The 13,225-nt window shown below is 44.5% G+C and overlaps 1 protein-coding gene across 2 annotated transcripts; it reads right to left on the bottom strand.

The window, feature by feature from the left end:
* Positions 1–7,346: 7,346 nt before the first annotated feature.
* On the bottom strand, positions 7,347–12,825 carry NEFM (neurofilament medium chain). 2 transcript variants are annotated; one of them, NM_001244145.1, is given in 3 exon segments: positions 7,347–9,415; positions 10,862–10,986; positions 11,702–12,825. In NM_001244145.1, coding segments are annotated over 3 exon segments (2,781 nt in total). In that variant the 5' UTR covers positions 12,782–12,825; the 3' UTR covers positions 7,347–7,839.
* Between the last annotated feature and the right edge of the window lie 400 nt (positions 12,826–13,225).

Genomic DNA, 13,225 nt, shown 5'->3' with positions numbered 1-13,225 from the left:
ATGAAGCCAAGGCTCTGTGTGGGCTTCCCTGGTGACTCAGAGGTAAAGAATCTGCCTGCAATGCAGGAGACACAGATTTGATCCTAAGAGTTGAGAAGATCCACTGGAGAAGGAAATGGCAATCCATTCCAGTATTCTTGCCTAGGAAATCCCACCAACAGATGAGCCTGGTCAGCTACAGTTCTTGGGGGTCACAAAAGAGTCGGACATGAGTTAGCTCAACTAACAATAACAAAGGCTTTGTGTGGCCAGTGTCACCAAAACAGATGGAAATGGGAAAAAAGTTTCAAGTTTTCAGAGACTTCCATATGACCTTTCGGATACTGCTTTTATAGTTACAAGTGGAGGTTTGAGGTGGGGGATGTTTGGAGGGGAATGTTCGTGGTCTTGCTCTATCTGAAAGTGACGGCAGGGACTTCTCTGGTGGTCCAGTGGCTAAGACTCAGCGCTCTCAATGCAGGGGGCTGGGGTTCGATCCCTGATCAGGGAACTAGATTTGGTGCAGCCAATTGAATAAATAAATATTTTAAAAAAATAAAGTGGCAGCAAAAGGGGCAGGGGGTATTGTATGCACACTACCTCTGGGATGTATTCCTTTCCACTTTATGAAATCTATCCCTCAATGACATGTTAAGTCTGGAACTGCATGGCTTGTTAGCTTGGTAGTGAATTATGTATTTTTCCTTTTCTGAGAGCCCATAGTATTTTGAATGTTAATGTGGGCAAGGGATACACTGTTAATGTTATTTACTTTTCTCATTCTTTGTCAAGTCTTTCTCCTTTTTCCTAGGGCTTCCCTGATGGCTCAGAGGTTGAAGTGTCTGCCTGCAATGCAGGAGACCTGGGTTTGATCCCTGGGTCGGGAAGATCCCCTGGAGAAGGAAATGGCAACCCACTCCAGAATTCTTGCCTGGAGAATCCCATGGACAGAGGAGCCTGGTGGGCTACAGTCCACGGGGTTGCAAAGGGTCAGACACGACTGAGCGACTTCTTTCTTTTCTCCTTTTTCCATCAAGAGTTTACTTCTTTCTACCAAATTGGTGGAGAAGGTGGATACTTTGGGAGCTTTCACTTTTCCTCCCTGGATCTTATATGTTGCATCTCTTAATGAGGATGTTGAGATCCACATGTCTTCCTGAGAACTGTAAGCAAATTTCTCATCAAGAATATAAGCCAAAGCAACTTGCTAATTGCTAATGAGAAAGTGATCACTTTAGAAACACTGGTGGCTGTTCCATGGGTGGCTGATGAATAAAAAATGGGCATCAGCTCTCCAAATGTTATGGACACATAATTTGCTTCTAGTTATAATGGCCAAGGGAATGAGCTCAGTGGGTGGACATGGTTAACTGCTTTCACAGCAACATGGTGATTATCAGGCTGGGCAATAATGCCCAGCAAAGGAAATTCCGTCTCAAGCTAGGATAGTAACAGATTATAGCGGGTGGGATGTGGAAGTGACATGTCCAAATTTGTCCAAATTTCTAACAAGTTATATTCAAGGTACACTTTACTAGAACAATACAAAACTAACTAGATGTATGGAAATAATTTCATTTGGTACTTACTCATCTCCCTACAACACCTGCCCCCCAAAACAAAGCTATAGGCCTAAGGGCCTGTGTCAGTGGTCTAAATTCCAATGGTCTTTAGAATGATCACCTTCCCCTTAAGTATTATTTTTAAAAAGGGTTTTTGACCAAGTCACCTGTTAATTTTTAAAACTATGCTCCCTCCTAAGAATGTTAACTTGACTTACAGAAATGACTTACGGAGTATTACCTAAAACTAGTAATTTATTTAAAATATGATGTGATGGTTTTCAAGTGATCTCAAATAAGAAATTGAGGAGAACTCTGAGAACCTTGCAGTATGCTGCTGAGCACAGCCAACATGGATATGGGGATTTAAAGTTGCCTTTATAGGCCTAGTGCAAAACTGTTTCTCCTACTCTCAATATTGTTTTAAATAATTTGCATCAAGAAAAATTTAAGCCCCATGACTATGTAGGTGGATTATTGGTTGTCTAAGTAATTTCTATAGTTTATTTCAGCACAAAATGCAATTATTTTCTACCCCAGTTCTCTATATGAACAGTAAATATATTATACAATGTACTATCAGAATACACCGAAGAAGGAATATATGTGCATATGAATACATATCCATATTGTGTGCTTATTTTTGTTAACTCATTGCAATGCAGTCTGCATTGAAATAATATGTAAGGAAACTGATGTTCTATTTGATATCTTCAAATCAAGTAAATTCTATACCTATAGCTTTGATTCAATTTTGAATTCAGTTCATTCAACACACGATTTTGACAAGCTACTATGTACTTATTACAATGCTAGGCACTTTCTACAGATATTATCTCATTTAATGACCTGAGGAGCCATTTATAAAAAAAATATTTTATTTATTTATCTGGCTGTGTCAAATCTTAGTTGTGGTAGGCCAGATCTTCATTTGTGACATGCAAACTCTTAGTTGCTCTATGTAGGATCTAGTTCCCCAACAAGAGATGGAACCTGGGCACCCTGCATTGGGAGTATGGAGTCTTAGCCACCTGACCACCAGGGAAGTCCCTCAGCAACCCTTTGAAGAGTATGTTAGTGCCCGTATATTACAGATAGGAAAGTGGAAGCTGTCTTAGTTTGGTCTGCTTTAACAAAATTTCAAGGACTGAGTGACTTACAAACAACATAAATTTATTTCTCACAGCTCTGGAGGCTGGAAAGTCCAAGGCTCCTGATTCTGTGCCTGGTGAAAGCCCATATCCTGGTTCATAGATGACTGTCTTTTCAATGCTCTCATGTGGTGGAAGGAGCAAGGGAACTCCCTGGGGTCTCTAACAAGGACACTAATCCCGTTCATGAGGGCCACACTCTCATGATCTCATCATCTCATACTGGCCCCACATCCAAAGGAACACAAACTTCACAAACATATTATCTATCTATCTATCTATATATTATATATATATATACACATATTATATATCTATATACTACATATCTATACTATATCTTATATATAATATCATATATATATAATATAATATATATATTATATAATATCTATACTATATATTAATAAAGTAGTTAATAATTAATTATTATTTATATATAATTAATTAATATTAATAATATATTATATATATTATATTAATTATATATATTAATTAATATTAATTAATAATAACCATTAATAATATAGTGGACCCACAACACACAATTTTACTGTCTATTGACTCAGTGTCTTTTCAAAAGTTCTACACTTCTAAGGGCAGAGGAGCCCTGGAAGTAGATGAGTTTTGTGTTGATTGGATAAAATAATTCACTTAAAAATAGCTCCTCTTTTCTTTTGGGCCAATTACATAAACCACTAAGAAAAAATAACTTGCTCCAAACTGGAACGACCAACCTATTTGTTGTGGAAATGAATATCCTAGTGTTTTAATACTGTCTCTGCACTGACTGGCAATAGAAGGCGGTGCTAGAAATAACACATTCCTTTTCCATTGACTATTAAAGTTACCAGGAGAAAGTGGCTGCCACATTTTTGTACACTGCAAGCTGTTGCGGTAGAAAGAATCACCACTTATGTTGTATCTGGATGTTTTACTCTTTTCATGATGCAAAGAGTGCCGTTGCATCATTTTTATTTAATGTGAAGAGATTTGTAAGCATATTAAATGAAAGATGCATGGCATAGATCTATTTTCTTTCTTTCAAGCTGGAAAGAAAGAGAATGCAGTAAATCCTCCTTATAAATTGAGATGGCCATGATGGATGGGTTTGAGGGGCAATGTAATAGTACAGGGGGTTAAGAATATGTGCTCTGGACATAGAGAATGGGATTGTGGACACAGTGGGGGAAGGATAGGGTAGAAATTAAGAAAATAGCACTGATGTATATATACTACCATGTGTAAAACAGATGGCTATTTAGAAGCTGCTGTATAGCACATAGAGCTCAGCTCAGTGCCCTGTGATGTCCTAGAGGCATGGGATGAGGGTAGGTGGGAGGAGGCTCAAGAAGGAGGATATGTGAACTTCCCTGGTGATCCTGTGATTAAGACTCTGTGCTTCCACTGCAAGAGGCACGGATTGGATCCCTAGTCAGGAAACTAAGATCCCATATGCTACACAGTGTGGTCAAAAAAATTTTTTTTAAAGAGGGAGGCTATATATACACACACACTTACAGCTGATTCACTGTTGTGCTATGGCAGAAACTGACACAATGTTGTAAGGCAATTATCCACCAAAAATAAAGAAAAAATATATGCTCTGGAGCTGGACGATGTGGGTTTTCTCTTTTAGCTGTGTAACCTAAAGAAAGCTTAAAAAGAAAATCTGTGCTTCAGTGTCCTTATGCTTGAAGATTGAGAGCTAATCAGCTTTAGGACTTCTTACAAGCCTTAAAACAAAACAGTATCTCTAAGGTAATTTACTGGAAAAGTAGAAATCCTATTATCAGTGGCTTGATGTCTCTGCAGCCAGGGACTGACTATAGGCAGAGAAAAGACATCCTAATTTCCTAATAAATTGGAAGTTTGTGCCTAGTTTTGAATAGAGCCTCTCCCTGTCACTGAACATAATTGGAAACATGAATTTCAAATTGCTTTCTCTTTAAATAGCAGTGCAATAATTGACACTGACAACAGAATTAGTGAATTCTTCAAGGTAAGATCATTGTATACCCAAGTCATGGGTGTGTGTGCTCAATCATGTCCGACTCTTTGCGACTCCGTGGACTGTAGCCCACAGGCTCCTCTGTCCATGGAATTTTCCAGGCAAGAACACTGGAGTAGGTTGCCATTTCCTACTTCAGGGGATCTTTCTGATCCAGGGATCGAATCTACATCTTTTATGTCTCCTGCATTGATTTCTTTACCCTTGAACCACCAGGGAAGCCCCTTACCTGAGCCATAGTCCACAGTAAAATATTCATTAAATTTAGGAATCAACCGAGCAATTTGATATTTAGAAATGTCTTCTTGACTTATCAAGGGTATGTTGTTCTGTTATTTTTAAAGAGGGCAAAACAATGGTCTGTCTTTTGGAATATTTAGAAATATTATTAAATTCTTTCCTTCTCAGGAAAGAAAATGAGATGATTAAAAATAAAATTATGAGCTGAAGGAGTGTGTCTAGTGCTGACCTTTGGGTGGGTGGTCGGGTGTTTGTTGATTGATCCTATCATTTTTAGACAGCATATGCTATAAAAAGGGGTTTCTAAACTCATGAGGTAGCACTGTTATGAGAGTTTTAGGTGTAGACAGATGAAGATTTTTATAGCAGTGGCTATATATTTAGTCAGTCAGTCAGTCAGTTCAGTCGCTCAGTCGTGTCCAACTCTTTTCAACCCCATGAATCGCAGCACGCCATGCCTCCCTATCCATCACCAACTCCCGGAGTTCACTCAGACTCACATCCATCGAGTCAGTGATGCCATCCAGCCATCTCATCCTCTGTTGTCCTCTTCTCCTCCTGCCCCCAATCCCTCCCAGCATCAGAGTCTTTTCCAATGTATTTTAAAATTCAAGTAGCCTCTTTTATAGAGAATGCTATGTTGCTTCAGTTGTGTCCGACTCTTTGTGACCCTATGGACTGTAGCCTACCAGGCTCCTCTGTCCATGGAATTCTTCAGGCAAGAATACTGGAGTGGGTTGCTGTGCCCTCCTCCAGGGGTTCTTACCAACCCAGGAATCAAACCCAAGTATCTTACGTCTCCTGCACTGGCAGGTGGGTTCTTAACCACTAATGCCACCTGGGAAGCCCAGCCTATTCTCTCTCTATATATATACTTTGCTCAGTTGTGTCTGACTCTTTGCGACCCCATGGACTGTAGTCCACCAGGCTCCTCTGTCCATGGACTTCTCCAGGCAAGAATACTGGAGTGGGTAGCCATTCCCTTCTCCAGGGGATCTTCCCGACCCAGGGATCGAACCTGGGCCTCCCACATTGCTGATGGATTCCTTACCATCTGAACCACCAGGGAAGGCCCTATTCCTACTTCAGGCAGCAGCTCCCAGACTTTTCTCTGGGGAAATACTGCTATCAGTCTTGATGGGGCTGTCAGTCAAAGTGCTTCTTCCTCTGGTCAAATGCATGCTCTTTTTCTGACTTTCCAAAGAAGTGACAAAGTCTCAAGTTCCATTAGCCATGTGACTGCCTGATGATTTCTGCTATCTCCATTCCTAGAACTGTCCTTTCCACCAAATGCCTCTTTGATCCCTCCATCCTAGAATTTACGGTGTATTTTTCCCGTATACTCTTTTCAATGTGTAAAATTCTACATAACTAGAGTAAGTTTTTCTGATTACACTGAAAAATTCTTTTTCACTTTGGATGTTATTGCTTTAGAAAAAGGATTGTATTAACATAAAACATGGTGGTTTTAAAGAAAAAATATGTAACTAAGTAATGGTCCAAATGATATGCAGAAACAGCAAGCATTGTGAGGACTGGTAAAGGACTGATGATTGGAAAACATCATTACAATTATTGACATTAGCAACAAACTTCCTGGATGTATTCTGGGATTAAAACTGAGACATCTTGGAAAGCCATTAAGGAGATCATCCTGGATTGTATTATTGGGATGATCCTTATTGATAAGAAAAGAAAGACAGACTTGGAACAAATATATGTTTAGTGGTTTTAAAGGTTTATAACAGATATATTTTGGAAAAGGTGTGGTATTATTTCCATGGTCAAGATCAGACCTTTAAATTTTTTTTTAATTTAATTTTTATTTTTTTCCCAGGACTTAAAACAACCTCCCCCTCCAAACTAAAAACATTTACTGCTCATATCAGAGAATCCTGTTTTACTTTTTCTAGGAGGAATATTTTATTTGGGGCATTATTTTCCCCAATTAGGAAAACACTGAGAGTATAAACCTCTATTGACCAAATTAAGAATCAGTGCTGCAGATAAGCATGTGTGTGCCAGAATCAGGCATTTAAGGCTGGGTGTTTCCTCTTAAGACTGTTAGAGGTTCCAGTCCTGTGTCTTCTGAACAAATTTATATAAATGCAGTGAAGTCCTTTTGCCCCAACTCCAAGGAGCAAGTTAGGACTCTTTTCTTGCCCCTCCTACCTTGAGGTTTTCTGAGTTCCATCAGAACACTTGAAGATGGAAGACTTCCATGCCCCTATTTTTACCTTTTTACAGATGCCTTTTTCAGCAGTTTTTCCAGTAACCACTCTCAGGGAAATAGTGATAAGAAATGCAAGTCGTTCATAAGCCCCCCAAATATTCTGCTGTAGGGAAAGAAGGGTCAGACAGTGGAGAATTCACTTCAAAATGACACAACCCGAAACAATTGACTATGTTTCCAATATGACCTTTATTGAGCAAGTACTGCTGTGACGTTTAACATCAATCAACTAAAAGTTGCAAACTGTGCATGTCAACGAGGTTCTCCCATGAACAAAAGTCCTTTTTAAATGCACCAGTGAGGTAAACATAATTATTCATATATAGCTTTCTTAAGGCTAAGAGAGTTCTGTGTTTCATTTATTATTTTTGGCTCAGTTGGTTCTTTGCATAATACACCTCAAGACATTCCCCGAGTGCCCCCCTTCCAACAGCTTAGGAAATTGGCCAATTCCCCAGGTACAGACAGTTATCATGCATTTGAATCACCCAAAGACTGGGGGTGGGGAGCACCCTGAGCTTGCATGCAGGTCCTTCATATTGCACAAAGTAAAATACAATGTCTGGAGCCCCCATGGGAGAACCCGTTCTGTTTTGAAGCTGTCAATCACATGCATTTTTGAAATTGTCATATGGCTTAACCTTTTTGCGATGGACTCAAATATTAGTCACTCTGGGTGACTTCCTTTACTATGGCGTGTGAAGTGACTTTCTCTACCTTTTTAGTAGACACTAGTTTCTCCTCAAAGGTCTCTTCATGCTCTTCGACCTTTTGAGTGACGGTTACAGATTTGGTGATATACTTGGTAGCACCATCTCCCCCCTCACTGGTGATTTTTTCCACCATTTTGGTTACCACCACTTTCTCCTCACTTTTATCACCGCCCTTCTTTTCATCCCCTGGGCTCACGTCTAGCCCGTTGGTGACGACTCCTTTCTCCTCTTCTCCCCCACTGCCTTTCTCCTTAGTTTCCTGTTCTTCCTCCTTCCCTTCCACCTCCCCATTGATGGCTATGTCTTCCTTCCTGGATTCCTTCAAACCTCCCTCCTCCTTCCCTCCCACCTCTTCCACTTTCTCCTTCTCCTTCTCTTTCTCCTGTGGCTTCTCCTCCTCTTTGGCTTCCTTCTCTGGGCTCACCTTTACTGGCTTGGCAGGCACCTCCTCCTTCACTGGGGACTCAGCCTTCACTGGGGATTCAGCCTTCTTCTTCTCTGGCACATCCTTTGCCTTCTCCTCCTTTTTCTCTGCCTTCTCTTCCTTGGGAGATTCCTTTGCTTCTTTCTTTTCTTCCTCCACCTTCTCCTTCTGTTCTCCTTTCTCAGCTCCAGCTTCTGCTTTGGGTTTCACTTCCTCCACAGGTGATTTTGCCGCTGGGGACTTTGCTGCTGGGGACTTGGCCGTCGGGGATTTTGCTGTTGGGGACTTTGCCTCTGGGGACTTTGCCTCTGGGGACTTGGCCGTCGGGGACTTGGCCGTCGGGGACTTGGCCACTGGGGACTTGGCCGTCGGGGATTTTGCTGTTGGGGACTTTGCCTCTGGGGACTTGGCCGTTGGGGACTTTGTTGTTGGGGACTTGGCCACTGGGGACTTGGCTTTCTCTGGCTTCTCCACCTTGGCTTCTGCCGCCAGCTCCTCCTTTGGAGCCACTTCTTCAGCCTTTTCCTCCATTTTCTTTTCCTCCTTAGCTTCGGCAGCGGCTTCCTCTCCTTCCCCCTCAGCCTCTGTTTCTCCTTCCTCTTCTTGCTCACCTTCCTCTTTTTCACTAGAACCTTCCTTCTCAGATCCTCCTTCCTCGGCTTGGTCTGACTTAGCAGCCTCTTCTTCCTCTTCCTCTTCCTCTTGGCCCTCTTCCTCCTCCTTTTCTCCTTCCTCTTCTTTAAGTTCAGGTGCAGTAGCTTTCACTGGAGACTTTTTGGCAGCAACAACTTCTTCTTCGGCTTCTTCTTTCTCCTCCTTTTCTTCAGCCTCCTCTTCCTTGACCTCCTCTTTCACGGAAACGGCCAATTCCTCGGTAATGGCCGTCAGGGCTTCTTCCATTTCTGATTTCTCATCTTCCACCTTGGTTTCCTCTATAATCTCCTCAACAAATTTGTGTTGGACCTTTAGCTTGGGAGCCTCTACCTTGGTTTTCTGAATCTTACTGGATATGGCGATGGAGGGCTGTCGGTGTGTATACAGTGGCCCAGTGATGCTACCTGCAAATGTGCTAAATCTGGTCTCTTCACCCTCCAGGAGTTTCCTAAGGAGAGAGTCAAAGAAGACAAAAGGTAATTAAAATCTCATTGGGCCTTGTGACCTTCATTACAGTATGTATAAGGTGGTGGATACCTTTGAATAAATAGAATCACATGACATAATACTTACTATCATTTCACTAGTCCACTGTGTCATATTAAATGACAGAGAAGGATCTTCAGGGACAATCAGCCAATCACCCAGTGCAGTAACTAGCCACACCCAACAGTCCACTCCCTACCCCTAACTACTAACTCTCAGCTCTGCCTCAGTCCTCATTTGGTGCAACATGAATATGCTGATAAGCTCCCCAGAGGCTCTGCAAAAGCCCCTTAAAGTCACCTTCTTGAGCATTTGGACTTTCAGGTGTATACGAAACGTCTTTTAACAAATATAATATTTAAAAAATTTACAAAGCTATTTAGAATACGTCAGAATTCAGGCTATTTATGTCATAGCTGCTGCTGCTGCTGCTGCTAAGTCGCTTCAGTCGTGTCCAACTCTGTGTGACCCCATGGACTGCAGCCTACCAGGCTTCTCCGTCCGTGGGATTCTCCAGGCAAGAACACTGGAGTGGGTTGCCATTTCCTTCTCCAATGCATGAAAGTGGAAAGTGAAAGTGAAGTCACTCAGTCGTGTCTGACTCTCAGCGACCCCATGGACTGCAGCCTACCAGGCTCCTCCATATGTATTGTATAAATTAGTCTGTAATTTTAATCATAAAATGTCTGTTTTATATAATTTTTCACCTTTCTTGAAAACTTAGATGCCTCTGAGTTGACTGCAATTTATTCTTGTAATATGAATGACTTTATTGGGGAAAATAAAACTGTTCAGCCAAGAATTTTCACCTATCAATTTAATCAACAGCAAGATGACATCAGTTTATATATATAATATATATATCTCTCTCTCTCTTCTCCTTCTCTGGTTATCTGTCTATCTAGATCTAGAAACAGAAGTCTGAATAAAAAATATATATTCTACCAATTATATTTATTCCAAGCCAGATGATGGCAATAGTAAGCTGTGACTAAGAAAGAGATAAATGAAATGTCCTGGTGTTTGTCCTTGACATCATAAAGTTGAAAAATTGAAAGCACTAGAGAAAAATATTAAAAAAAAATTGAAAACTGTTTTTGTTTCAAATATTCGGAAAGTATTTTTCACTAAAATAAAAAAGGTTAAGCATAAGCACTGAAATTAATCGGCGCTCTCCTTCAAAACACGTTTTATTCAAATACATTATTTTAACTGTTTACTTTTTTTTTTTAAGCTGCATAAAAGTTGCAATTTTTTAGAGCAACTACTTATTAATTAGGAAACAAAACCAGGCACTGAGTTAAGACTCCTGCAACCTACTTGCTTTAACTTAAGTGGTGAAGGTTCTGCCAACATGGCCTCTGCAGTGCGGCTAGTACTTTGGCCACGTCCGCAGTGAACACCCTACCTGTACGCCGCGATCTCAATATCCAGAGCCATCTTGACGTTGAGGAGATCCTGGTATTCTCGCAGATGACGAGCCATTTCCCACTTTGTGCCCCGAAGCTCATTTTCCAGCTGCTGGATGGTGTCCTGAAACCGACAAAGCCACAAACTCATCCTTCCAGCCACTTCTTTCGCAAAACACTTGCTACCCCCTCCGGCTTCCTCCCCTCCTTCGACTCCCTCCAGCTTGGCTTACTTCGGGTACTACTCCCAGACCCAGTCCCCACTTAAAATAAAAACCTAAGGAATTCACAAACAGAATCAATAAGACGATTAGACGTTTCCTGGGCATGTCACGCACTAGGACCAGTGGATCTAGAACGTCTCAGCAGGAAACAAACATCCATGGGGAACCCCCAAGGCTGATCTGGCCCTTCCCATCTGAGCCCTTTGAAATCAATTTTGGGAATTCTTCGGGTCGCAGCTGGAAAAGTTGAGAATACAGGAGTTTCTTCACGCCTCTCCTAAAGTTGCTGCTTTATCAACTACCCCAATGTATACCTCCTACTTGAAACTCGCAAGCGTACAAAACTAGAACTTCCGAGGAAAAGAAGCACGTTTTGGAAAAGGCCAAGGCTCTTAGAGCTGGGGATGGTGTGTCGGGGAGGAGGGCGGAGGGGATGCGAAGGGCGAGGAAGCTTTGAGCTTCCAACTTGGCTCTGCGGCGCGCGCGCGCGCGCGCGCGCACTGGCCGGCAGCCGCTAGGGAGCGCGGCGGAGAGCTCGGCGGGGCGCGGGCCTGAGTGTCGGGGGCGCGCGGCGCTGGCGCTGGCGCAGGCTGGCCGCGCAGCCGCGGTTCCTACCTGGTAGCTGCTAAGGTCGTGGTTGTGGCGCTCCTCGATGTCGCTGAGCTGCCGCTCCAGGGACTCCTTGGTGCCGCGCACTGACTCGAGCTCGATGCTCTTGGACTGCAGCTGGCGCCGGTACTCGGCGATCTCTTCCTTGGCGGAGCGGATGGCTTCCTTGTTCTGCTCGGCCGCCTCGGTGAGCTTGGCGTAACGGCACTTAAACCACTCTTCGGCCTGGTGCATGTTCTGGTCGGAGTGACTCTCGAGCTGGGAGCGGATCTCTTTCAGCGCCGTCGAGATGTCCGTCTTCAGGTAGTCTTTGCGCTCCACGGTGATGTGTGACGCTTGGATCTGGGCCAGCAGGTCGGCCACCTCCTCCTCGTGATTGCTCCGCAGGAAGGCCACCTCATCCTGCAGCGACTGCACCTTCTTGTCCAGCTCCACCTTGACCAGCGACGACTCCTCGATATCTTTGCGCAGCGCGCGGATAGCCGCCTCGGTGTCGTCGCGCAGCCGTGCCTCCTCCTCGAAGCGCTCCTTGAGCCGGTGGATATCCTCTTCCAGGTGGTCCGAGTCCAGCTGTACCTGAGCCTTCTCATGGTTCACCATCTCCAGGGTGGCGCGTAGCTCGCGGATTTCCTGGTCGTACGCGTCGCCCAGCTGGGCGTGCGAGGCCTGCTTCTGCCGCAGCGCCTGGATCTCTGCCTCGATCTCCTTGTTCTGCTGCTCCAGGTAGTGGACCTTCTCGATGTAGCCCGCGAAGCGGTCGTTCAGCCCCTGCAGCTGCTCCTTCTCGTTGGAGCGGGACAGCTTGTAGTCGCCTCCAGGCCCAGAACCGCCGTTAAGCAGAGACGAGGACTGGCTGAAGTCGAGGCTGCTCTCGGCCGAGCTGAGCATGGCGGAGCTGTAGGTGAGGCGCGGGGCCAGCGCGCTGCGCTTGTAGGAGGAGGACACGGTGCTGGGCGAGCCGCGGGACCACGACTGCGAGCGGAAGCCGCTGGACGGGGAGCCGCTGATGCGGCTGAAGCTCGAGCGGGTTTCGGTCACCCGCCGGTAGGCGGACGGGTTGCCCAGCGAGTCCAACGTGTAGCTCATCTTGGAGGCCTCGGGGTGTGTGGCTGTCACAGCGTTCTGCTGGCCTCGCCGCAGCCCATTTATAGCCGCGGCGGCTGGTCCCCGGGCCAGGGCCCCGCCCCGTGGAGGCGGCGGCCGAGAAGGCGGGGACTGCGGGCACCCGGCCGGGAGAGGAGGGGGAGGATGGGGGGTGAAGAGAGCCCAGCAGTGATTCAGCGCCCGCTCCACGTGGGCCCACGCCGCATCGGACCCTGGACTTCGCTGCCTTGGGCCCGACCCCTCCCCCCAGCTCCTCTTTCGGTGCCAGACCACCTGTCTTTCCTCGCAGTCCCCCTCTCCATTTCGCTTCACCTTCAGATTGCATTTTACACCCTGGTGGGAATATTCACCCAAAGTCCTTTCTTTGTTTAGTCTCTCTCCCGCCGTTCGGGCAGCTTTTCTAACGACCCCCTGGTCACCTTGTGT

This window comes from Bos taurus, chromosome 8 (genome assembly GCF_002263795.3).
Source record: "Bos taurus isolate L1 Dominette 01449 registration number 42190680 breed Hereford chromosome 8, ARS-UCD2.0, whole genome shotgun sequence".
Taxonomy (NCBI): domain Eukaryota; kingdom Metazoa; phylum Chordata; class Mammalia; order Artiodactyla; family Bovidae; genus Bos; species Bos taurus.
The sequence above is the reverse complement of the archived record's forward strand: the minus strand, read 5'-3'. Positions and strand labels throughout refer to the sequence as shown.

Excerpts from the sequence above, each read along its gene's own strand:
- NEFM (XM_010808063.3), bottom strand. The coding sequence starts at position 10,938 with ATGGCTCGTCATCTGCGAGAATACCAGGATCTCCTCAACGTCAAGATG. Across the intron at positions 9,416-10,861 it reads ATTGAGATCGCGGCGTACAG|GAAACTCCTGGAGGGTGAAG; the intron begins GTAGGGTGTTCA and ends CTCTCTCCTTAG.